Source organism: Tamandua tetradactyla, chromosome 4 (assembly GCF_023851605.1).
Source record: "Tamandua tetradactyla isolate mTamTet1 chromosome 4, mTamTet1.pri, whole genome shotgun sequence".
NCBI lineage: Eukaryota > Metazoa > Chordata > Mammalia > Pilosa > Myrmecophagidae > Tamandua > Tamandua tetradactyla.
Window position 1 is genome coordinate 194,470,790 of NC_135330.1, and position 25,867 is coordinate 194,496,656.

General features: G+C 47.8%; 1 protein-coding gene across 4 annotated transcripts in view; it reads left to right on the forward strand.

Moving 5' to 3' along the window:
• Nucleotides 1-25,867, forward strand: part of MTUS2 (microtubule associated scaffold protein 2) — a 565,128-nt gene that overhangs the window by 422,420 nt on the left and 116,841 nt on the right. For all 4 annotated transcript variants that reach the window (XM_077158944.1, XM_077158945.1, XM_077158947.1 and 1 more), the window contains 2 exons: nt 3,155-3,253; nt 10,605-10,816. In XM_077158944.1, coding sequence (XP_077015059.1) covers nt 3,155-3,253; nt 10,605-10,816 — 311 coding nt within the window. The remainder of the gene's footprint in view (nt 1-3,154; nt 3,254-10,604; nt 10,817-25,867) is intronic.

Below are 25,867 nucleotides of genomic sequence, written 5' to 3' on the forward strand. Positions count from 1 at the left end.
TATTCTGTATCTGAGCAGATGGAAGGAAGATAAGAGTGGGATTAGCCCTAGCTTGGGTGACTGAGGGAATGCCTGTGGTTGCAGAGAAATGGGGAGGGGACTGGACTTTCAGGACCCCGCGGTCCCGCCTTCCATCCACCCTCCGGTCCTGGGCAGGGCTCAGCACTGGGGCGGGAGCCAGAGCGTGTGCTGAGTGACCACGGTGTCCAGGGAAGAACGTGGTCCTGTGGTTGAGGTCCAGAGGGAAAGACTGACGATAAACAGATGTGCATGTTGCTCTGTCTTTAGGGTGAGATAAGTGCTGTGTAGACAAATGAAGCAAGTGAGGGGAGAGTATCAGGAGAAAGGAGAGCTGTTTCAGCTGGAGTGTCAGGCAGTCACTCCAAAGTGATATCATTTGTGCAGAAGATAGAATGAATGGGTGATGAGCCGGACTTAGTTCTACCGGTGGAGAATATTCTGTGCAGAGGGAGCTCAAGCTAACGTGCCCTGCAGGGGGCTTATGCGAGGCATGTAGGAGGAACAGGGCCAGTGGCAGTGCAGCAGAAGGGTTCTGAGTAAGGGGTAAGGTGGGGGCAGGGACGTCAGTGTGTCAGTGAAATGGCTGGGCTGTGTGTGGTGACGAAGCACATGGAGGGGGCCTGGTGACGTGTTGAAATGATATCAGATTGTTGGGTTAAGAGAAAGAGGGTGCCAAAAGGAATTTCACCTTACCTATTTCTTAGACGTGGTTACTAGAAAGGTTAAAGTTCTATGAGTAGCTGATTTTGTATTTCCATTGGGCAGTGCTGGCTCGTAGGGCATTGTCAGCTGTGTAGGAGTTGGGACTTCACTCTGAGTGTCTTGTTTGGTAATCATGCTCAACGACCTACTCTAACTTGGATTCCTAAATAATTAACCCTCTGTTGTCAGAGAATGGACTATAGAGGGGCAGGTGTGAAAGCGGAGACCAGTAGGAGGCAGTGGAAGGAGGCAGAAAGGCCAAGGAGGCTCAGCCCCTGCAAAGGCAGAGGGAGGTGATAGGAAGTGATCAGATTTTAGGAGATATTTTGAGAAGGGAACCGGTAGGTTTTGCTGATGGACTAAATGTGGGGGGTGGGGGCAGGGGGCTGAGGGTTGGGGGGTGAGGGTGGGGAGGGCAAAGAAGTCAGTCAGGATGACTCTTGGTTCTTGTGGCCTGAGCGCAGGGAGCGCTGGGTGGAATCATTTAGTGCGCTGTGCAGTACTGAAGGCCAGAAAGCATATTAAAAGTAGGAGGAAAGTATGGGGTAAAATGGCGGCAGAGAAGTCAGGCTTTGGAGAAGTTAAACCAAACAGCAAGGTCCAAACAATGTGCTCAAGGGAAGTAAAACGAAGAGGATGATGATGGTTGTGTGGGTAGGAGAAAAAGAAGGCAGATGGAAGGTGGGTGGGGCAGGTCTGGGAGAGTGCTGTGAGTGGTGGGCTAATTAGACCAAAGAGGAAAGAGAGGGAGGCTGGATCCAAAGGCCTACCTCTCTGAATCCCTAGAACTGACCCCTCCCTCCAGTATCACACACACACACACATACAGTCGTTTGCACACATCTGGATGAATATCCTATAATAGTGCTGGAAAGGAAAACTTGATATATTTGAGCATATAAAAATTCAACACTATAGTACAATGGAAGCTACTATCAAATAAATTTAATAAGTGACAAGCAGGAAAATATAACTTAATATAACAAGAAAGCGATTGATATCCAGACTATATGAGGGGCTCTGACGCATCAAGAAACAAATGGGCAAAGGGTATAACTAGGCAACTCACAAAGAAAGAAAAGCACATAATCAATGTGGAAAGACTCTTAGTGTCTGGCAGGAATTAAAATGATGGAAACGTCAAGGTTGGGGAGGGGGTCATGGGGAGAGAGGTGCTCTTAACCACGCCGGTGGAAAGTGGAAATCAGCCGCGCCTTTGGAGAGCAGTTTGTATCCACACGATTCTAAGTAGCGTATGTCTAATCCAGTAAACCCACTTCTAGGTATCCGTCCTCTAAAGATACCAGCCCACGTGTGCAAAGAAACAAGGCTGACTGTTTTAGTTGCTAAAACTCGGACACAGTCTAAATGTTCACCAAGAGGAGGATGGTTGTATGAATTATGATACATCTTTGCCCATAAAGAAAATGTGACGTTTTTAAGAAGACCTTTAAATATACTGATGTGAAACAAAAGATCTCACAAATGTGGTTAAGAAAAAGAAATAGCAGGATTTGATTCATTAATTTGACTAATAAAAGTGTTTTTGTATAATGCACTTTTTGTATAAGTGTATATATTTATAAATACCCAGAAAAAGATCCAGAAGCATAAACACCAAATTGAAGACCTTTCTCGTGGGGGCAGGGGTGGGGGGCATGGTCCAGGAACCAAACTCTGTTTCGGAACCGGCTGTGGGGTGCTGGCGTGTGTGCGGGGGTGGGGGGTGCTTCGGCATCGGTGCCATTTCTCTCTTCAACCACTCCCTGTTCGGTGGCTTTCTGGCTGAGAGGACGTGGGGATGACCTTCTGTGCCCAGTGCACTTGGGGAGAAAGCGCAGCATGCCCCGCCTGCCCCCCAGCCAGAATTTGGGGTGCACCTGCCTGTCCTTAGCTATCCCCCCCCCCCCAGATTCCACTCTCCTGGTCCCAGCGGCAGCCCCCGCAGAGCCTCCGCCACCTTTGAGAAGCCCACGACTCTCTGGGTCATTCGGGGGGGCAGCTGCAGGGACATTAATTGGAGCCAGACCCTGTCCCCAGCGGCCGGGCTGTCGGCCTGCTGAAGCCGTCGGCGGTTACGCTCAGCCACAGCTCCCTGCCCTGACTTCTGAACATGTGTGTGGGCAGAGAAAAGCGGCACACGGAGGTGGTGGCTGTGGAGAGTGCAGTTTTAATTCCCAGGTGGTTTCCCGGGGTCGTTGGGGTGGCCCTGACCTCAGCGCCAGCGGCCAGCGCTCAAGGCTTAACCCCCGCGCTGGGAACAGCGTGGCCTCCCCTGCACGGCGGTGCCCATAGCAACACGTCGCCCGAGTGTTGTTTTGTTGTGTTCCGCTTGTCTTTAGTTAAGCCGTCCTTTCCACAAACTGCTTATGCTCCTCCTTCCGTCATAACTAGTTTTCTCTTTCTTTTTTTCTTTTTTCGCTATATATAGGAACAAAGAAAGAAGCACAAAAAGATCAAGATGCTAATAAACCCACAGTTTTATCTCCTAAGAGAGCAGCAGCTTCGACCACTAAGCTTCATTCACCAGGTACTTAAGAAATGTGACCTCGCTTATTTGGGGAGAAGGCTTGACCTTGGAATTTATTTTATTTGACTGTCCTTAGTGAAGCAATCCAGCAGGCAGGGTTGCTCTGTGAATCAAGTAGGTATGCTGATGTTTCTGATTCTCAGGGAAAGAAACTGGCTGTTGACATGCGTTTGCCCTAAAACAAAAACCAAACAACAAAAACCGATGTTATCACGCTATCTGTGTTTAATGAGAGAATCTCCATAGTAAATGAGAATCTGCTATTCCATCAGCATGTGGAAATCATTTACCATTGAAGAATAGACTTTGAAGATCCAACCTCAAGAGATAATATTTTCTGAAAGGTAGAAAAAGTAGGTATTAATTGCTTATTAGTTGCCCGTAAGGAAGCCATTTATTTGCTTTCAGCTATGAATAAGCTATGTAATGTCACTTGGAAGTTGGGAATTCTGTATTAGGAATATTCATACTGTAAGATTTTAACTGCTTTCTAGAATAGTAAGCAATATGACTGTAAAACATTTTCTTTAAGCACAAAAATAGTAGCAGTAATAACAGCTAATGCTTGCCTTCTGGCTGCACCAGCTACCAGCCTAAGCATTTTAAATGTATTAACTCATTTAATATCCACAATAACGCCAGGAGGCAGGTGCTGTGATTCTCCCCTTCTCCTTGACATGTGGGGAAACTGAGGCCCGAGGATTTTAATTAGCACAAGGTCACAGGCAACAGGTAGTAAAACCTTGCTTTGTACCCAGACCATCTGAATCCCAAACTGGCACTGTAAGCCAATACACCATTAACCAGAAAGCTTGGGGAACTTATCAGAGTTTCCAGTTAATTAAGAATTTATGGAAAACGGGCCAGTGGCACTCAGGCGAGAATTGGGAGACGAAGTCTGGTGCCCGAAGTGGGTGGGGAATCGGATGAGGGGGAACTGCAGAAGTCTGCAATCTCTGAAGGGCGGCAGCCCGGCTGGCTGAGCCAGGAGGGAAAAGGGAGCATGCTGGCGGGAGATTTGCCTAGCGCAGCTGCGGCTCGGGGAGAAGCGAAGGGGAGGAAAAGCAGCCCCTCGGATCCCGGCCCCAGGTCTGCAGTGCTGCAGTTTGAGAGCTGGAATCCATGCTGCCTCTGTGGACTGGAAAGTCTCTGTAAAATGGTACAGCCCTGGGGCACTTTGCAGAAAAAAATGAGAAATCATTCTACCTGCTGGAACCCAGCCACCATGAGTTATGTCCTTATATTCTAGAGGAGGAGAGTAAAGACACTGTGATTTTACAATATAAGTTAAAAATTCATGTTAAATTTTCTAAGATAACCAATAAAATAAGAGTGCATAGGGGAGGGAAAGGGTTGGAATGAAGGTTAAAAAATTATCTCGATCAATAAAAAGGAAGGCACAAAGGGGGAAAGGAAAAAGGAGAAAGGGAAACAGGGAGATGGGAGAAATTGAAAGAATAAAATATCAGAAATGGACTCAAATATGTCATAATGAATGTACATGAACTAATCAAACATTTAGATGACAAAACTGGGTTTATCTATTGAACAGTCAAAAAAATATTTAAGTGCCTACTGAATGCTGCAAAATACAGCCATCAACTGTTTACAAAGCACACTCCTAAAATAGAACACTAAAAGGATGAGAGTAAAAGGACAGAAACATTTATACTAAGACAATACTAAAGAAAAGAAGTTTGTGGCACTATATTTTTAAAGTGGCTTTATTGTGGTATAATTGCCAAATAATAAATTGAGCATATGCAAAGTGTACAACTTGGTAAGTTTTGACGTAGCCATCACCAGAATGAACAGATCTGGGGCAGGAATTAGTCTGGAACTCATTTTACCACACTACTGAGGCAAAACCCTTATAAGCACTCTACCCGAAGCCCCATGAGTTATGAGGTTTTCCTCTCTAGCTGGTGGGAGCGGGAGCTGTCTCTACCCTTGGGTGAGATCTGCGGATGGTTCCTCTAGTCCTTTGGGGGTTTGATTTCTCCAACCTTGGATGCTCTGTTCAGAAGCATCCACAGATCAGTACTTGACTGAGCACTTGGGGAGACCCTCTGCAGTTCTCCAGAGATGTTGCCCTGTGAAGCTCTGCCCCTCTGGTTCTCCAGCCACCTTCACTCCCCTGAGTCCTCAGCTCCATTGCCCGGCCCCACCCACCCCCACCCCCCTCTCCCTGCACTCAGCCTGGAAAGTCGCTCCAGGACAGAACCTCTGGTTTTCTAACTCTCCACCACCAAGTCACTTCATCGCCTGGTGCTTAAAGTCTTCAAAACCATTCTTCTACGTATTTTGTAATTTGGTTTTGGTAGTTTCAAGTAGGAGGGTGCTAGCTGCCAGAAGGCAATATACCAGAAACAGAATGGCTTTTAAAGGGGGAAATATACCAAATTGCTCATTTGCAGTTCTAAGGCCATGAAAATGTCCAAATTAAGGCACCAACAAAAGGTTACCTTCACTCAAGAAAGGCCGATGACATTCAGGGTTTCTCTCTCAACTGGAAAGGCACATGGCAGCGTCTGCTCATTTTCTCTCCCAGCTTCGTGTTTCATGAAGTCCCACCTCCCTGTAATCAAAGGTTAATACCGACAACTGAGTGTGTCACATCTCTGTGGAGAGAATCTAATCAAGCCTCTAATCTACAGTGCTGAATAGGGATTGAAAGAAATGGCTGCTCCCACGTGATGGATCAGGATTAAAACATGGCTTTTCTAGGGTTCACAGTCCTTTCAAACCGGCACAGAGGGTAATTCTAGTCCCCCTTACTCCTCCTTGGCCAAAAGTAGTTATATTTTTAACATAATAATATGGCAATCTCTGTAGCCACTATTTTTAACATTTGGAGAAAAGAGGTTTTCAATTTGCCTTGATAAATAGCACCTGTACTTATTGTATAAACTAAGACATTTCCTGGAGGTGAGATTTTTTTTTTAAACCAATTTCGATTTTCTCTAGAGTAGATTTATACCAGCAGTTTTTCATGGTTGGTTCTGAATACCCTGATTGTAACATTCTAGGCTTTTGTTGCTGTTGGTGTCTCCAGTGTTTTATAGTAGAAGGGAATGCGCTCCTTCCTTGGGGTGGGAAATATAAATCTCTCCTGTCTACAAGGTATAGACTTAATTGTTGGATGGCTGGATTCTGCCCTCATTAGTATTTTCTCCCCTCACCCTGGGACTGACTGAAAAAGAATTTCCCACCCCATCCTATCTATCCTTCACCCTTTCAGCTGTCACTAGCCAAACCCAGGCAAACAACTGCCAATACGTAATAGAAAAATAGCATGCCACTGGGCAAAATTTTTCTGAAATAAATTTAGATTACTATAATACAAATAAGGCCTGTCAAAGTCCACAAAGAACTCATATGCTTCCTTTTATTTGCCTTCCAATGATGCCAGACTCGTTAAGTGCTGCTTCTTAAGTGGGGAATCTATCAAAGTTTTGTCCGGTGATTCCTTTCCTTCTGATCCACGGCGTGAAGGTCATATGCCTTCTCGTATGTTATAAATATCAGGTCTCATGCTGCATTGCTTGTTTGTAAATGTGTCAGTGAAGTTTCCCAGCTTTCACATTAGGCCGAGCATTTCCAGCCATCAGGGTCCTCTTGATTGTGGCCTGATGACTGCAGATGAATTTTTTATATTCTCTTTCCATCTTCAAGGCCTGCGCTCAGCCTTTGCACGCATGGTGTTCTCCTTCACCTTTGTGTGTGGTAAGGTTACGGGCTTTTTCCTAAGTTTTAGAGTTGCCAGTTGACTCTAGTATCATCACAGATGCTCTCTGCCCCTAACCAGAGTGTGGCATGGTGAGAAAGAAATTATAATTGGGCAAAACCGAGACAGCGCAAGGATGTTGCAGGTTTAGACTGTGTCCCCCGCCTGTCAGCGATGTGGTAGCGTGGCTTGGCAGTGGGCTTCAGTAGTTGGAACCCAGGGCAAGGAAGGAGTCACGAGGCCTGGGGCTAGCCCTGGCTGGTCACCACTGGACCCTGGTGGCCCCAGGACCGGGCTGGGGCTCATTCCTTTGCACTGTCCCTTGTCACCTTCACAGAGGACGACTCCATACAAGTGTCAAACATTTGGGTGCCCCACAAAACAAATGACTTTAAGTGTTCATATGGAATCAGTGCTGAGTAGGTGATGGAAAGACACTGGTCTGGTTAATTCTGCCCAGATACTTCACGTAGAAGAGGTGAGGTGGGGAAATACACAAGGGCTCATCAAGTAAAAGAAAACTGGTAGTTCTACACTTATTTAAAGAAGACTCCAAAACCATCGCTAAGCCCTGTTTTGAAGGTCTTGTTTCACTCGTAACAGTTCCCAGTTCAGCTGTGTGGAAATCAACAAGATAAGGCTCTGGAAAGAGGCTAAACCCAGGTCAATAGGTGCAGCGTGACTTCTGAGTGAGGCCGGCACCGTGCCTGCCCCCAGCCTCAGACCACTCCAAAAGCAGTGTGGTGACCACACATCCCTGCCGCTGGGAGTGTCCTCACATCAGGCAGCCTCCTGGTCCTTCCAGAGAACTGTGGCCTTAAGAGGTCAGAAGAGGGTCTCCCACGTCCCACCTCATCCCAGCGTGGACCACAGGCTCTATGGGTGGGCTGTTCAGCTGTGAGCACTGCCTCCAGAAGTTTCCATCTGTTTGTTCCATTAGCCTCTTGTGAAGCAGATTAGCATGTGAGCTTCAGTATATGCTGGGTTTTGAGAAAATAAAGCAAAAGCAAACAAAACCCTCCTTTTATTTTAATGGTTCTGAAACAGGGGTATGTCAACCTTCTTTAAACAAGCTCTCCATCCCTGAGGTGCGATGGAGCACAAGAAAGCATAGGTTTCTAGTGAAGACCGAGTCCATGCCCCTCCTCACAATAAAATGACGACCAGTCCTGGCGAAGATGGATTTGAGATATTCATAAAATGGCGGAGAGCAGTCGAGAGCTAGGCAGCAGACCTCGTCTCCCACATTTCCTTCCTAACGGCTTAGCAGTGTGGTATGAGCTTTGGTCTGTGCCATGACACTGATTGGTGTCGACTGTCCAGGCAACCAGGTGTCCCAAGTAACCTCTGGTTTCATAAGATAATTTGGTGTCACAAAGCGGCTAAACTTTCACTTCATGTTGATCCCAAAAGATGCTGTTTCTCAGGGGCCCCTGGGTCTTGGCTCAGAACGTCAGTGGTTCTCTGATCCAGGAATAGCCTTGTGACCTGGGTGTTCCCGTGTTAAATAGAATGCTGGAATTTTGAGTGTGAAGAAAAGCAGTGTAACAATGTCACCATGTCAAAGTAAGTGCCAAGAACAGTATTTCACTAAAGTTTTTTGAATTGTCCCTTTATCATTGAGCACAATGGCTAACTTGATGATGGTAATGAAGAAGGTGATAAGTAGACATCTATACCAAAAAATCCACATTTTTTCCACCAAAAATCCACAAGGTGGGAGCTTACAAACATCCACAAACTGAGAGGTGACTCCATATACCTTTGATTCATTGATTACAATTTTTTAGTTCTCATTCACTGAACTGTAAATATGTTTTATTATTTCTTTTAGATTTTTGAAATAAATGCCTCCGATTATAATGATGTCTGGCAGCTGACACATCAACACATTAATTAAAACACTGAAGTGTTTGCTAAAATCACCAGCCACAACAACAAAATGGCAAATAGTAATCATGGAAAATTCACCTTAGGCCTTCAGCTGTGCCTTAGAGCTTAATGCGGGCGATAAAATTGCTCCCCTTTCATTGGTGGTATTTGGGTGGTGGATATTTTTGTTTTATCTCCAGTGTGCAGAATTTGGGGAGGAAGTAAATATTAGGGCTGGTTTTCCAGCAACACGAAAGTGAATTTTCTGAAGCAGTATGTACTCCGGTGTCATAAGACGGTTGTTAAGAAGCAGTAATTTCACATTCTGCTATTCCGTCATCATAATAATGTATGTCATGCATGATGGCACACTGCATCTCTTACCTGCTACCCCAGAAGAAATTCTCTGATGATATTTGGGGGGTGAATTTAATTAAAATTAGCATGGTTACCATTAAATTGACCATCAGATGTTTTTAGATCAATGAACTTACTCTTCCCCTTAAGAGATGAGGCCATGGTTGTCATCACAAGCCTATATTACTCGACTGGGTTTCAGCACATTGGGCCCTAAAGGGCTGCCACTGTCCAGTTTGTTTATTCTATAAGTAGCTCCTTGGTATTTTGGAGGGGAAGGAAGGATAAAAGAGGAGGAAAGCACATGTAACATCTTCAAGTGTGTTCACGGTTTGTGTTGGTCAGTGTCTCCCGTGTCCTCCGGAACGGAGCTACTTGTGCAAGGGAAAGTGTTTTGGGGAAGTGAATCCCTGACTGACCCACAGAGGCTGGCTGAGGTCCCGAGTGAGTGTGGATCCGGGGGGCTCACAATCCTTTGCTCTGGGCTGATCCCAGGGGCACTGCCTTTATTCCTTCCAGCTTCAGCCGGAAAGTCACCCCCAGCCCAGGCACTGGACCTGCTCATTGCTCTGCGCCCCGCTGCCCCAAGCTGGCCTACCCGGAGCCCCGTCCCAGGGGCCTTAGAGCGGCCACCGCGGACAGAGGAGGGGTTGTCTCCTTGCTGCCGCAGAGAGCCACAGGGGAGGTCACTGGAAAAGATCGTGTGGGCCTCTCTCTGGTCAGGAATGAGGAGAAGCAGGGTTTCTCCCGCCAGCAGGCAGAGGGGTTGTGTTGGGGTCAGACCTTCAGCCCTGGAGGGGGTGTGAAGTCAAACCGGAAGACTGATTTGGAAGGGGAGGCGACAGACTTCGGGGCTGGAGGAATTAAAGGCAGAAATCCCTGGCGCAGAGGTGCGCGGGCCTGTAACTTGAACTTGGCACTGCAAAAAGGGCACAAGAGTGGCCATTTAAAGGGAGGGAAGGAGCAGCGAGCTCACTCCCCAGTACCCCATTAAAAGACTGCGGGGTTGTCATAATCCTCGATCGATGGATTGATTTCCCATTAGACAGCTTCAAAGAGCCATCTTCTCTAAGAAGAAAAATAACTGCTTCGGTCTCTCTGCACAGGCCTGCAGGAGACATGGGAGGCTGGAAGGAATTCAGCATTTGTGTCTACTTATTCCTTTTCTCCAAGCATGACCCGCCACTTTAAAACCACACAAATGGAGCAAATATTTTAAGTCTCTGTCCTCGGTTTTGTTTTGTTTTGTTCTGTTTTTCTTTTTAATACCCAAGATGAGAAACCCTGGGCAGTTCGTTCTCTGCCACTTGCCTTTTATGAATCCTCCTGCAGTAACGCGGTGTTGCCGCACTCTTGTCGAATGGGTTTTCACAAGTTGCCAATTGTCCGTCACAGGGTTCCCGAAGCAGAGGGCGGCCGCCCCCCGGAACGGTGTCCCCCTGAAGCCGGACCCGCACGTGCGCGAGGCCGAGCGGCAGCTGGTCCAGCGGCTGAAGGTCAGGTGCGAGGCGCAGGCCCGGCAGCTCAGCCTCGTCCAGGGCGGCCTGCGCAGGGCCCTGTGTGGCTTCGAGGCCCTCGCCGTGTCCACCCAGCACTTCTTTGGAAAGGTGAGGCCGCGGTGGGTGACTGTCAGCCAAGACGTTGTGGTCAGGGCGGAGGGCGGCGCGGGGGTGGTGGCCCTTTGCCCCTTCGCGTGTTTTTGTTTGGGTTGAGGGTTAGAGTTGGGGTTTTGGCTTTGAAAATGGCGCACAGAATCCCCCGCAGTTGTATAGTGGTTTGGGAACCGAGTTGATCCTTCTGTGCAAAAGAAACCAGTCAGGGAAGAATGGGTCCATGGCCTTGGTTCCCAGAGAGAAAGGTATGTGAGAAGGAAAGCTGAGGGCGTCGGTGGGCGCGTCGAGGGTGCACCCCTGGCAGAGGATGGGCGCGCAGCTCCTGCACGTGAGGGCTGAGGTGGCCCTGCTCTGAAGCTCTGCTGGGATCGGGGAGGACCCGAGGCCGGCAGCCCCTTCCCCTCCCGCGCCCAGGCACCTGCTTGGGGCCGGGCTCCTGGGGTCCTGGCATGGGGCACCCGGGCCCTGTGGCTCCCCCAGGTTTTCCAAAAATGTAGCGAGGGTTGGCTGCTTGTCAGCAGATGCCCAGGGCGGGGACCTGCACAGTGTCAGCCGGGGAGCAGCTGAGCTTCCAGCCCCTGGACTTCAAAGGGCGCTGGAGGGAAGCCTGCTGTCTGACAGGGTGCCAGGGGCTTCGCTCTGAGCACGTTGGGAGGAGACAGGAGATCCAAGCACTATGGATTCGCTGATTGAAAACTCACAGGGCATTTGGGTCTTCCTACATGGACCTCTGGCATCTATAAATTGTGGAAAGTGAAAATTCCACATAAATGCCCTTCAAATTAGAAACTGAACTCACTAAATCTCTGCCTAACTTAAAGGGAAAAATCTGAAAGAATTCTAAGTAGTACTATTTTCAGCAGTTTCTTCCTTTCTTTGTTTTCTGAACCTTTAATTATGGGGGACTCTTTGGCCTTTTATGATATTCCCCCCTCCTGACAATTATAGGATGCTGAGCTTGTTTGTTTTTCTTACTTAAAAAACTTTTAGCAGAAAGAGCTATTTGTCAATTTGTTGTAAAAAATGAGAAGATGAACAAATAACACCAACATTTTGGTTTAACCAATAGTTTCAATCGCCTCCCCAATTAAAAGTTAACATCTGAAATAAATGACCAACTTGAAATTCATATTTTTCTTTCTAAGCTAGTGCCGTTGATGTTAACCCTGAACAACCCACCATGTACCCTTCCTGCAAAGATTAAAATTATTTTTGAGGCCCAACTTGCCAGGGTAAACACTGAGTATTTTCATATTAGGAAAGGAGGGGCAGGTTTTTGCATTCTTCAACAGGATGCCTATTTCCATTGAATGTCAGGTCTTTCATAAGGAGAGAAGAACAGGATTGTTCACTCAAATACAGTTACAAAGTTTACGTTGTCACTCTGCCAGCCCTAGGATTTCCCCTTTCCGGCTTCACCCCCAGAGCCATAACAAACCCTTAGGATAAAGGCTTCATATGAGATGACAAGACATAGTGCTAGATGCCAATATAGATTGATAATAAACGTGTGGCATATTTTACACATTGGACATTTTGCACCCCCCCCCCCCACACACACACAGCCTTGTTCCACAGAGAAGGTCAGGTCGCTGCTGTTGTGCATTCCACCTGCCCCCTTCGCAAGCTTCCCTCTCAGCCCTCTTTCTACATCACCTTTGTTTCCAAGACAGTTCCTTGTTGGCCTAGGGACCGCGAGTTTTATTTCTCTGCAAGATACACATGGCTCTTAAATCAGAGACCCACAAGGGTGGGCAGGTGATTTGTAGACGTGTCCATTGGGCATCCCTGCTTCCAGACCTGTACTTGACACGGCATTCCAGCTGGATGAGTGGTGGGTGGAGGCCGTCCCCTCTAGGTAAATCACAAACCCCCGCAGACAGGCCAAGGGGGCCCAGCCTTCCGCCTCCCAAGCCCTGCATTCCTTTCTTTGTCTTTCTGATCTGCCTGTTTCCAGATAGACCCCAGAAAAAGAAAAAAACAAATAGAACTTAAAAAATTCTATAATTGAATAAAATAAGTGGCTGTTCAGATCAGGCTGTCCCGTGTACCACGTAGCTTAAGAGGATTGATTTGGGAGCAAGCAAATTCGGCCGGGCGGTAGGCCATGGGGCGCGCACACACCTGGGAGATGGAAGGCGGTGACCTTGGCTTCCCGTGATGGGTGGCCCCGGAAGAGACGAGTCTAGTGAGCGGGAGGTGCCTGGCGCTCCGTGGGGAACGAAGTCGTGTTAGTGTGTGCAGGAAGGGGTCCTGTGCCTGGTGAGCCTATGAAGGAGTGCAACCTCCATAGCCAGCTCTGAAAATGCAGTCTCTCTTTGTGCCCTTGCAGTTCGACAACCCTGCTAGAACCCATCCTTTAAGGAAATACAGACGTGTCTTTCCGCCTGGTGGCATCAGTTTGCACAGCACTGCAGAGTGCAGAGAGCCCAGCGCCACGCTAGGGGATCCCGAGCAAGTTGCTGCCCCTCCCTGTGTCCCCCCAGCAGCCGCCACGAGAATAGCTCCTTGTGCTTGTTCTGCGCCCCCTCGCTGGGTCACCTTCACCCTGTCAGCTGAGTCTCAGCGTCCTGGACTTCACATGCAGTTAACAGCTCTTCACAGTGGGCACACAGAGCACACTGAAGGGTGGGCAGTCCTCGACCATATGCCCAATAGCGCATCTTTCAGTGTGAAAGGCCATCTGCGAGGGCCACTGCTCAGGATGAATAAGACACGTGTGACGTGTTTAAAAGTTAACACACAATACGGGCCACCCTGATTTAATTATATATGTTCACAGAGGGCTTGGCCTGGGGTGCACATTAAAAACAGAAACAGTTTTCTAATCTAACTGTTCAGCTGCTGCTACAAAGTTTTACCAGAGTGTGCTGAGGGCACTAGGTTTCTACTGGAAGTTAAGTCGCAATGTATGGGAAGTCATCAGAAAGAGAGAACTAGCAGCCCGGACGAGAAGCTCGCGCCTCTGCCGGTGGCGTTGCAACTCCTGGTGGGGCGGCTGTGAAGGCCCCCCGCTGTGAAGCCCCCCCCACCCCCCCGCTGTGAAGGCCTCCCGCGGTGGCTCAGCCCTGCCTGCCATCCAGGGCTTCGGAGATGCCACATTTAAGTGCCAACAGCAGCTTCACGCTTGTACTGGTTCCAGACAGCTCTGCCCCTGCGGCTGGGCAGGGTCCTCACCACGGCCGGGACAGATGTGCTGAAGGCCACGGTCCACACCCCCCGGCGGGGTCGGGGGGGGGGGGCTGTGACTCCCAGGGGCTCCCACTTCTCAGGCTCAGGCTGAGCGGTTTCACCTTTCACCACCTGGATCCCGGAAACACTGCTCTCTAGCAGTCCCTGGTGGCAAGTCCATGAAATAGCACAGGCGGCGGCCCTTCTGTGTAGTGTGGCTGCTTGCCTTGTAGCATCGTTTTGTACACGTTACGTTTAAAGGGAGTATGCATTTACATCTTATTTTAACAGGATTCAGTATCTCTAATCAGAATTCTTCCCATTAACTTGTGACCTTTTTCTAATATTAACTTCATGAAGATGACAGTAGAGGATGGCTTTTAATTGTTTTTTAATGTATTGTTAAATATCTTAGACAGAAAAAGCATGAAAATTAATATCAAGCATTTGTAGACTTTCTAAGACTAATAAATAAAGTTTTTAATAATAAAAAAGGATGACAACGCATCATCAACCTCCTCCCCAAAGGTTATAGATGTTATTGCTTTTACTTATTTGCTTTGATTATAAAAATACTTTTAGAATACAGGCAAGTGGGAATAGCACCCAAATCCTCATCATCTGTATTTCACACTTATTAACATTGTGCCATATTCACTTCCTCTATGACTTATTGTCATCAGTTAGAAGTTTATGTTTTTAAATGAAAATATTCTCTTCCCCTTCAGTTCGCATGTCAGTAAAGGTCACCTCTGCGTCTGTAGTGGGAAAGGCTCTATGGGAGTCAAACAAAAAGCAGAGCTCCTAAGTAACCACATAGCCCCGGCTCACTGACTGTCTCCCGTGTCCTCGGCAGCTTGTGTACATTATACTTAACCTTTACACTGACCCTAACTGGTGTAGATGTTAGTCCCATGTCACGGTGGAAACTGAGGCTCAGGGCGTCATGTAGCCCTCCCAAAGCAGCGTCACCAGAAAGTGGTGGAGCCTGGGGTGGAGGCAGGTGTCTGTCTGTCCTTGGCTCCAAGAAGGTGTCTGTCCTTGGCCTTCCCATTGGACTGTGAAGCTACCTCTCTCTCTCTCTCTCTCTCTCTCTTCCTCCAGCCTTCACAGTGCTTTTGATGAAGTTCAGGGGAAGAATACTAATTGCAAAAAAAGTGAAACAATCATCTAGAAGTTAAACACCTTCCCACTGGACTGTGAAGCTACCTCTCTCTCTCTCTCTCTCTCTTCCTCCAGCCTTCACAGTGCTTTTGATGAAGTTCAGGGGAAGAATGCTAATTGCAAAAAAGTGAAACAATCATCTAGAAGTTAAATGCTTGTGCAGGTTGGTGGCAGAGAAGGTCCTCAGGTGATGTTTATCCTGTTGCCATAAAAAAAAAATGCTGTTTGTAAAGGTGAAAAATGGAATGATTGTGACCAGGAAGGGGGTGGTCTGGGAAGGAGACTTGGAGAGCCAGCGTGGGTTGCAGACGCTCTCTGGAACCTGCGTCATCAGGGAGACTGTGCAGTGATGCCTTGGTGGTTGCGACAAGCTGCCATCCTCACTGCACCCGACCGGTTTCCCGGCTCGGACCCTCGGTCACAGCTGGAGGAGCAGAGAGGCTGAGAGAGAACCCTTTTGGAAAATGAAAGTTTGCCTTCTCTGACCACTTCATGTGTTCAGGTTGTGCAGTTGGGAATTCACGTTGGAACGTGCGCCAGGCTGGCTGCCTAGAGCTCCGAGGCACAGTGCCATCCCCAGCTGGCGGACTGCGTGGTTCACAGCTTTTCCCACAGCTTTTCCCACTGCTCGGAGCATGCAGAGCAGATTCCACCTGCGAGGAATCAACTGCAGCAAACTCTTTGTGCCCTGCTGAATCCTAAACGTGACCAGCTCAACATAGCACTTTGCCCCGGCCCCGTCAGCACTGCTCTGTGGTCACCTTCTCTCCCCTGGATTTTGCCTCAACAACTACAAGCTGAAAAACACTCAGCACTCAGGCTTGTATTTCTGACCATCTTCACATGTTCACCTGGCAGGAATGGTTCATAAAGTGGCAAATTCAAGGTAAATTGTTCCAGTAACGTTGTTCTGAAAGATAATGTTAGTTAAGCGTCCCAGAAGCAAGTGGGCAGCTGTGCCTCTCTGGGAGAGTCATGAGCACTTGCTTTCACTCTGAGGATTTCTTAGCACAAAACCCGAGTATCAGAACAGCCGGGTTTCAAGGAGTAGAAATCCCCCTGCCGGGTCAGCAGCCTTTCTAGACCCGTGCCTTCCGATTAATACCAAAGTCTGCCCTTAAATGTCATTTGAAATTTATTTTAAAGTAAATTAGATGCTACAAATCCCCCCCAAATAAAAACAAGTCAAAGTAATGATAATTTTAAAAATAGTAATTATTATGGCTCTAAGGAAATAGAGATTTTGTTGCCTCAGCTCCAATACTCTTTCCCATAAGGGTAGTTTTTGAACTTCCCTAGAAATGGGGTTACTAAGGTACAACTCCCAGGCAAGACTAGAATGAAGGGGTTCCTTGGGCCTGAGGCGCTGCGATTTAATTCGGGTCTTGTGAGGCAATACTGTCATTTAAATGCAGGAAAATGCCTGGCTCCTGGGCCATGGAGTGTGCGGGTAAACTCATCGCCCACTTGAATGACATCTGCTGTGATACAATTGCGGTTTAGAAAATATAACCTATTCTCTTTGAAACATTCGTTTAAATAAACTTCTATGGTGCATCTGAAACATAAATAAATTTTAAAGTACACTATCACTTCCTCCAACCTTTGGGACTCAGCCAGCAGCTCCCCGGGAGATGGACCTGCCACTCTGTCCTTGCAAACCCACTGAGCCTGCCCCTGCTCCTTTTTTTTTTTCTTTGTGGGGGTCACATTTCACTCTTTTTCCATGTCAGTGTCCCCTTATTGCAGCATCATTTGTTGAATTTTTGTTTGGTTTGGTTTTTCATCTGTTTGGGAAGTGCATGGTCCAGGAATCGAACCCAGGTCTCCTGCACGGTGGGTGAGAATTCCACCACTGAGCCAACTGCACTCCACCCCCCACCCGCTCGCTTTTGGCCTCTGGGTTCTCAAAGCTGAGGGTGACCTGGAGAAGCTGGCGGTGCCTGTTCGCCTGCAGGACCGGGCACTGGGCCCACCGGGGAGTGGTGCTGTGGGTTTTGATGGTGCCTGCTCCCCACTTCCTCCTCAGCACACCCCCTCTTTGACTCTTCTCTCTGGCCCTGGCCACCCTCCCAGCAGCCCGCCTAACTCACCACCCCCCTGGTAAGTGGACGCCCCCGACACTGCTTCCCACCCCGATTTCTAATCACAGGTGCCCGACTCAGAAGGGGAGGGCTTTGGAAATAGGGGGATACTCTGAGAACTGGCCCCAGAGAAAGAGTGGGAATTCAGTAGGCAGAGGTGGGGGATCAGTAGGCAGAGGTGGGGGTCGGTAGCAGGGGTGGGGGGTCGGAGTGCAAGCGTGGGGTGTCAGTAGGCAGGGGTGGGGGCCAGTAGGCAAAGGTGGGGGTCAGTAGGCAGGGATGGGGGGTCGATGGGCAGAGAGGTGGGGTTCGGTAGGCAGGGGTGGGGGGTCATTGGGCAGGGGTGGGGGCCCAGGCTTCCAGCCACGGGACGCATCTGAGCAGAGGGGCTGGGGACAGGCAGCGCATCCCCGCAGAAGGCAAGTCTCGTTTGCCTAAAGCCGAGACTCTGGACAGGCAATTTCTAGAAGTGAGGCTGAGGGTTTGGGATTTGAATAGCAAACTAAAGAGGGGCACCTTGTTCTGAGGCAATCAGGAAAAGAAATGAGGAAGATTTTAGAGTCCTAAAGTGTTTTAAGCTGTCTTTTTGGGAGGCTAATATGGTAGCAGGGCGAGAAACACAAACCTCCGGGTAGAGAGAATAGTCGGGGCTGCCGAGCGTCCAGGGCAGGGGAATGAAGGCCCGGGAGGAGCGGGGTCTCTGGGGAAAGGAGGGCACGGACGTGGGGTGGGGGGCAGGGGACAGAGCTCGGGAGCTGACGCTGTGTGTGTAGCTGGGGGCCTTGACAGGTAGTGGGGTGCCGATGATACCTGCTGAGCCCCTGCCCCACAGCACACCCACAGTGGAGCCACAAAATGTGCAGCGGGAGTGTTGAGGACTCAGGATTACATGTGTATATGGCTCGGAAGTCTTTAAAGGGGTCGTGGGTGCTCTTTAAAAAGTCTCTGAGGGTGGGCCACGGTGGCTTAGCCGGCAGAGTTCTCGCGTGCCATGCCAGAGACCCAGGTTTGATTCCTGGTGCCTGCCCAGGCAAAAAAAAAAAAAAAAAAAATTAATGATGATGAATATATGCAACACCGAGGTACCTCTAGAGAGGGCATTTTTGCATCCAAAATTTTCTTTTAATGCAAATATCACCTGTCCCTTTGAAACTCAGAAGAAAATGTCCAGAACCCCATCCCCACATGCAGGGGTGTCCCGCGTCTCTCCCACCCTTCCTACGAGTTCCAGCTGGAGGGACTTCAGCTTTTTATCGTTATCAACAGCTCAGAATGTCTGCGTGCCTCTAATTAATTGTGTGGGAGTCCTGCCACCCTTGGGTGCGGCTTCTGTTCCATGCAGCACCTCCCAGACCCTTGGCGGTTTCCAGGATTCCTTCTGCCTCATGAGGCTGGGGCCCCTGTGTGAGAGCTATAAGCCTGGGGGAGAGGATCTCAGGAGAGAAGCAGCTATCTCCAGAGAAGTGAAGTTGGCAGGCGTTTCTGGGAACTGACATGGAAAGGAGAGCACACGGAGGGAGCGAAGACGACACGGGACAGCGTCTCATGAAATGCTTGTGCTTCTGGGTGGGTGTCAGGGGAGAGCCCAGGGGAAGGGACAGAAGAACCCGCGAGACGGGTGTTGGCAACTGGGCGTGTTCCAGGCGACAGAAGCCACAGAGGGAATTCCTGAAACAGGGGGGATTTTCCAACACCAGGTATTAGAAAGTGTTGAGAAGGATACAAGATGAGAAACCTCCCTGGACTTTGGCCATGTGAAAGGAGAATGTGCAAAGAGGCGAGGACGCCAGGTCATCCTGGGTGCCCCACAACCATGGAGCCAGCAGTGATGGAGCTCCGCCAGCCCCCGGGAAGCCGGCATTTCCCCCTGAGGAGTGGCCAGGGCGACATCTAGAGGGCGTTGTGCGGAACTAAAAACCTATGTCCAGAAGAGAGAGCACATGCCAAATATTTCCTTAAATTCCAGGGACCACCTTTACACAAAGCCAGTGCTTCTCTCCTCTCCCCTGTCCGTGCAATTAAGAATTACAAACCTACTTATTCCATAAGCCTGGTTGAAACTAGGTTTGGAATTAAAAACACAACTCCTTTCATTTTTCAAGTTGTTCCTGACAGTCACATTACTAAGACAGGAAGAATAAGATTTATGTGGTACGCTGCAAACACTTTGCCCATGAGATAACTCATAAAAGCAATTACGCATCGCATAAACCTAAGAGTTGAAACAATCCCTACCTGTAATTCCATGAAAGCCCATCACTTCTGTCCAACCGGGAATAGAAGAGAAACATTTTAAATTGAAAAGTATAAAATTCTACTACTTAATAGTGTTCTCCTGAGACAAAAAAACTCATCGTAATTTCTGTACTTACCCAACAGGTAGGAGGAGGTGATAATATTTCTCAAATTCTTCTTCAGTGGTATTTTTCCAACTTACATTTTAGTTTGAAAGAAACTTGGAGTCACTGGTCTCTATTTTAAAAGCTCAAAGAAACATAAAAGGAGGGGAAAGAGACAAAGAACAAATCAACAAATAGAAAACATTACAAAGATGATATTAGTCCAAAATCGAAACCTGGAAGGGGGCCTCTGCACGTGAACAGAGAGAGTGCTCAAGAGAAGCCCCCACAATGTGGGTTTAAACAGGGGAAGCGGATCTCCTAACACTCAGAGAGAGTTAGGAGAGCCTCCCCTGTCCCTCCACCTTTTTTTCGCTTTTCTCTATTTTCTCCAGCCCCAGCCCCCATGCAACCTGCGTTGGTGGCAGCAGCTGCAGCAACAGGTGCCCACTGAGGCCAAAGCTCCGCAGCAGGGAACATTTCCTCTCTGAGGGGAGGAAGATGGCACAAAGGCCCACTGCTTTGCTTGTCTTGTGCTCTGCCACAGATACGGGCAGAGCTGCAAGATGTACACAGCACAGTGGGGCACTGAATTCCCAGCTTTCTGGTTGGAGGACTACCATGATTCTTAGGGAACTGGAAGGGCCTGGAGAGACTGGGGAGAAGTCAGACGCTTGGGAAAATGACTCCCAGAAATCATCTTTGAGGTGGGCTCACCCCCAGCTGCCTGGGTGGGGATCTCACCCTAGCAACGTACTTAGACCTTGAGAACTGAACCACAGAATGGACCTGCCCAAGCCCCTCACTGGCCGCTCTGCAGGCACCAGTGGACAGACCCTCGCAGCACTTCAAAGACTTTGGACACTGAATCGCGACTAGACGCACAACCCGCAGAAAGCTAAACAGAACTAAGGCCAATCTGGACAACTGCTGCTAAAACAAAAATATCAGTCTTCTCCAAAGAATATAAACAAGACCTCGAGTCTCATAACATAATATTCAAAATGTCCAGGACACCATCTACAATTACCCCACATACAAAGAAACAGGAAAATCTTAACTCGTGTGGTGAGCACCATTCAGCAATAAAGTCAAGTTGATACAGACATTGAATTTATTACAAAGATGTTAATGTGCCTATTTTTTAAATTATCCAAGACAGAAGGCAAGCACTCTTGAAGTAAATAGAAAGACAGACAAAGAAATATAAGACATAAATAGGAAACAGATGGAGATTTCAGAACTGAAAAGTATAATCACCAAAATGAAAAACTCACTGGATGGAGGTAATAGCATGATAGAGAGGACAGAGGGAAGACTCAATGAACTTGAAGATAAATCAATAGAAAGTATCTGATCTGAACAATAGAGAGAAAATAGATTAAGGCAAACAGATCCCAGGGACCTGAGAAATAATACAGATAAAAGCAGAAATCAATAAAAACAAAAGCTGGTTCTTTGAAATGTTCAATAAAATTCATGAATCCCTCACAAGACTGATAAAGACAACAGAGAAAAGACAAAAATTATGAATTAGGATTGAAAGAGAGGGAAGGCCCCACAGACATTGAAAAGGAATGAGCTAATGATGCAAACAACATCTTGGATATTTCTGAAAGGCGACATGCTGAAGGAAAGGAGCCAGCCTTGTAAGAGCTGACTGCATGATTCTATTTGTATGACATTTGCCCAAAGACAAATCTATGGCACTGGAGAACAGATGAGTGGTTCCCAGGGGGTTAGGGATGGAAGAAGGTATACAAAAGGAGCTTTTTGGACTAATGGTGCTGTTCCATAATCTCATAGTGGTGATAGTTATATGAGTCAATACATATTTAAAATTCATAGAGCTGACTGCAAATATGCATCACACACAAAGTCAGTGTTACTGTATTTAAAAATACATTTTGAAAAGAAAAAGATTTCAACGTATGTGGCCATTTCTTGTTGTCCTTTAGGTTTTATTCATTTGAAATATACAGAAAAAGCAGGTGTATTTAGTGTTTGGTGAGGAAGGTTCTCACTGCTTTGCAGGAATGGATTTGTGTGTGGCAGGACAGTCTGGGAAGTGTCCATGTGCGGTGAGTAATCCCCCAAGCATCTGTGGCTGGGCTCTTGCCCACCCTCAGATATGGGCAGCCAGGGACATGCGCTTCCCTCCCTGTAGCAGTCGCTGAGCAGCTGGACAAGGACTCACATTCTCAGCTTAAAACCAAAAGGGTTGAGGGACAGAAAAAGATTTGAAAAGGGAAATTAATCAGGGCAGAAGGTCATCTCCAGGCTCCCATTCCCCCTCAATTAGGTGGAAATTATCTACGCTGGAAAGGGAGAGACTGTTACAGGAGAATCCTGAGCCCAGCATGGGTCTGTTTGTGTCAGCCTGCCAGCCCAGACCTAGAGGAGGGGGTAAAACCCAAAGGACCCCATAAATTAGGGGATGCCAAAGTGGTGGGGACCTATGCTTTGCTCACTCCACTTGGACTTCTGGTGGTTGTAAACCTCACTGACGTATCTCAGGCCGCCTTGGATTGAGAACAGCAGAGCAGAGGGTGCCAAAGAGTGATCAGAGCAGAACGAGTCTCCTGAGAGTTTCAAAAAGATGGAGAAGGACATCTATACCTTCCCTGTGCCCCAGGGGAGGGGGTTGGGGTGAGGACAGCAGGTCTAAAGAAGAATGGGGTCAGAACAAGAGAGAGCAGCGGGACCTGCCTGGACAGTGTATTGCGAGGACAGGGACCAGGACCCCGTCTCTGGAGGGACGTCCACCTTGGCAAGTGCTGATGAGAAGGGCGCTTCCTCAGGACCATCACGGGGACTCACACCCCAAAGCCTCCAGCAAGGGAGGAGAAGGAAAGGGCAAGAAGGCAGTGAGTCCCTCCTCCAACCCCACCCTCCCACCACCAGCTGTTACTAGACCGCTGGGGATTCTCAGCCTAGGGTGGGTGTGAGAGAAGAAAATTTCAGGAGAAAAGTTTTTGCCTGAAAGTGGCTGTGTTACATAAATCTGACTCTACTGAAAATTACAGGGTTTAACTCTTTACTGAAAGCAAATAGATTAAGTTTTCCAATACTGACGACAAATGGAAGCTCAAAGATAGAGTTGAAGTACAATTAAAGAAAAAGAAAATTATACTTTGTATACTCGAATTCATGAAGTTCATATCTGTAACGAACCTTTAAAAATGTTATAACCAGCAATCGGATGTAAGAGTGGAATTACTTTTGGACCTGATAATAAATTTTCGCCTCCAAGATGAGACCCGCGGGCTAGGAAAATAACACTAGACTTGAGACGGACTCTTAACACATGGTCAGTTGGAGCTCAGAAAGGCTGATTTAGCTGAAGCCACCCAGTTGATAAGGGCAGAGCCAGGATTTGAAATCGTCCTGTTCTCAAATTTGCCTTCTCTCTTCTCATCACAAGAAGTAGCGACGAGCGTGGCACTGTCCCTCAGCTCTCAAGGTGCCCACTGTCCCTTGGTGGGGTGGGCAGAGAACCTTAGGGTGACGCAGATTCTCCCAGGTAATCAGACCATCCGAATGCCCTGCCCTGGGACAGTGGTGAATCTTAACTGCCACAAGAATGTTGGACCACTAGCTCACTTGGCACTCCAATGAGTTTGTATTTTTATTTGAAGCAACATGTGTTATCACTCGCTTCATCTTGAAAGAAGGCAAAGAGTTTAATCTCAAGTGGGGAGTTGCCAAGAAGAAGTGGGGTTTCTCCACCCCCACTCATTTCTCTGCAAATTGGATCTGGCATAGCTGGTGAGTTGTAATGTATTGATCGATTTGTTAACTTCTACTTTTAATTGGTTAAATTGTTCTGCTAGAAGAAGGAATGCACCTGAGCATATGAGCTCGTGGGATGCCCTGCTTTCATGCACGAAGAAGAGATGGCAGGCGCCGATGGGGCTGCAGCTCCGTTACCACTCTAGTGCAGAGCTTGTGACCGTCAGCTTTTGCCTAGTCTTCTAGGAAACACTAGCTTGAGTTTAGGAGGGTCGTGCAGAGTGAGAACAGAAAGAAGTAGAACCACCCAAATTAGAATCTGCCGCTGTTTAGAATCTGTGTTAGTTAGATTCAGTTGTCAACTTGGCCAGGTGAACATACCTATTTCTGTTGCTGCAGACACAAACCAATGGTACGTGAATCTCATCTATTGCTAATTACATCTGCAGTCGGCTAGGAGGCGTGTCTGCTGCAATGAGTGACGTTTGACTTAATTGGCTGGTGCTTAAATGAGAGAACGCAACATAGTACAGCCTAGCAGCTTGGCGTTCCTCATCTCAGCATTTGCAGCTCAGCCCAGGCCCTTGGAGATGGAGAAAGAAATCACCCTGGGGAAAGTTGTTGGAACCCAGGGGCCTGGAGAGAAGACCAGCAGAGACCATCCTGTGCCTTCCACGTAAGAAAGAACCTCAGTGGAAAGTTAGCTGCCTTTCCTCTGAAGAACCAACAAAATAAATCCCCTTTTATTAAAAGCCAATCCATCTCTGGTGTGTTGCATTCCGGCAGCTAGCAAACTATAACAGAATCCTTTCTACAGCTGATAATCTATAGCTGGGGTCCAAACAGGGCTGATTTCTGGACTTTTGCCCAAATATAGGTGATGCTGGAATCAAGGAAGGGAGAAGTTGCTCTGTGCCAGGAAAAGAATCTGGGGCATTTAAGTAGATTAGTCAGGGTGAGGAGAAATTTGCAACAGTCGCAAGCAATGGAGGACAATGGCTAAAACTCCTAACACAATGAAGCAAAAAGGTTTTGGAACTATATAATCAGGAACTACAACAGTTGTAGCATATAGCATCACAGTGTACAAAGTAACCCTTCCAAAGTATAAGAATTATCTATAGAGGTGGGGTCTAAGACGTACTTATCTACTGTTTATTCATCATTATTACTGCTTGTAGAGTGCACTGTGGAGGGGAGGGGGGCATGGCACATTCCGAGAATTGAACAAAGGCTGGGGGATCGTTGCACGCAGAGAGGGGAGACCTGGATGTGAAGGGAAGCTGGGTGTAGGCAGGAGACCTAGCAGAGCCTCCTAAGCAGTGATGGGGATAGTGGTCTCATCTAAAAGCACTGGAAGCCTGTGGCTAGAGGGTGATCCACGCAGACTTGCATTTGCAGAACAGAAGGGCTGGAGGTCACTTCGGAAGGAGGCTGTGGCAGGTATTCACAGGGCAATGGATGGCAGTTGTTGGGACCAGTGCAATGCAAGCGGGACCACGAGACATCAGTGGATGGTGGGAGAGAGACTTCATAGGCAAGTTGGGTAGGAAGTGGTGATGCATTGGAATAGGAGGTAGGAAAGGCAGCTTCTGATGATGGGGTCTAGAACTCTGGCTAGTGGTATGGTAGGACCATACGCCCAGATAGAAATGACTGGAAGAGAGTCATAGAGTGGGCTTTTAGATGTGCTGAGTTTGAGGTGCCTTTGAGACATCCAGTGAGGAGTTCAGGTAGGCTGAATAGAGATGGTACTTTTGAAACCATTAACTAGCACATTTTGTCTTGCATTTAATTTTAGAGAAAATGATTGAGCACTTGCTGTGTGCTTTGCAAAGGCTGGTTCCAAAGAAGAGCTGCTCATTTTATATACGACACTTTCTTCCCTTAAGGAGTTGGCCTCTCGTGTGGGGTTAGCTGGACACATGGCACGATAAGAAAATATGAATCAGGGTATGTTTAATTACTTGAGAAAGGGGTGGCTGAAGAAGAGTAGAGAAACTTCCTGGAAGAGGTGAGGCTCAATTTAGACAAACCTGGCAGGCTGAGGGACAGTTGGGAGAGAATTCATGATACAGAAATGTCAGCAGAACAACAGAGTTCAGAATGGATGGCATGCGGTGCTGCGGGAGTGAGATTGCAGAGGGCAGTGTGTGCATTAGATAACAGGGGGCCCTGGGGCTCCGGGGCCCCGGCAGCTAACTCAGAGAGGTTTTTAAAGATAAGAAACATATCCTTTGAATTGTTCATTTTCTGTTCCACTGGTTTTCTATGGTCTTGTTAAAGGACGCACCAGTCATGGAAAATGGTAAACATAAGTTCAGATGACACGGAAATTGAGTTTATAACTTTTTTTTTTCAATCTGATGCAGGGCTTTAGGCAGTGCGATGCCTAACAGCCATCTCGGCAAAAATAATATTTTAAAATAGATATGGGAGTCTAGAGAGAACAGGAAACTATGGAAGCTCTGTCCCTCCTGGCCTGAGATGTCCACTGTTGGGCGTGGGTGGGTGACCTCTCATTGTGTCTGAAGGGAATAGACAGCCTGCACTGA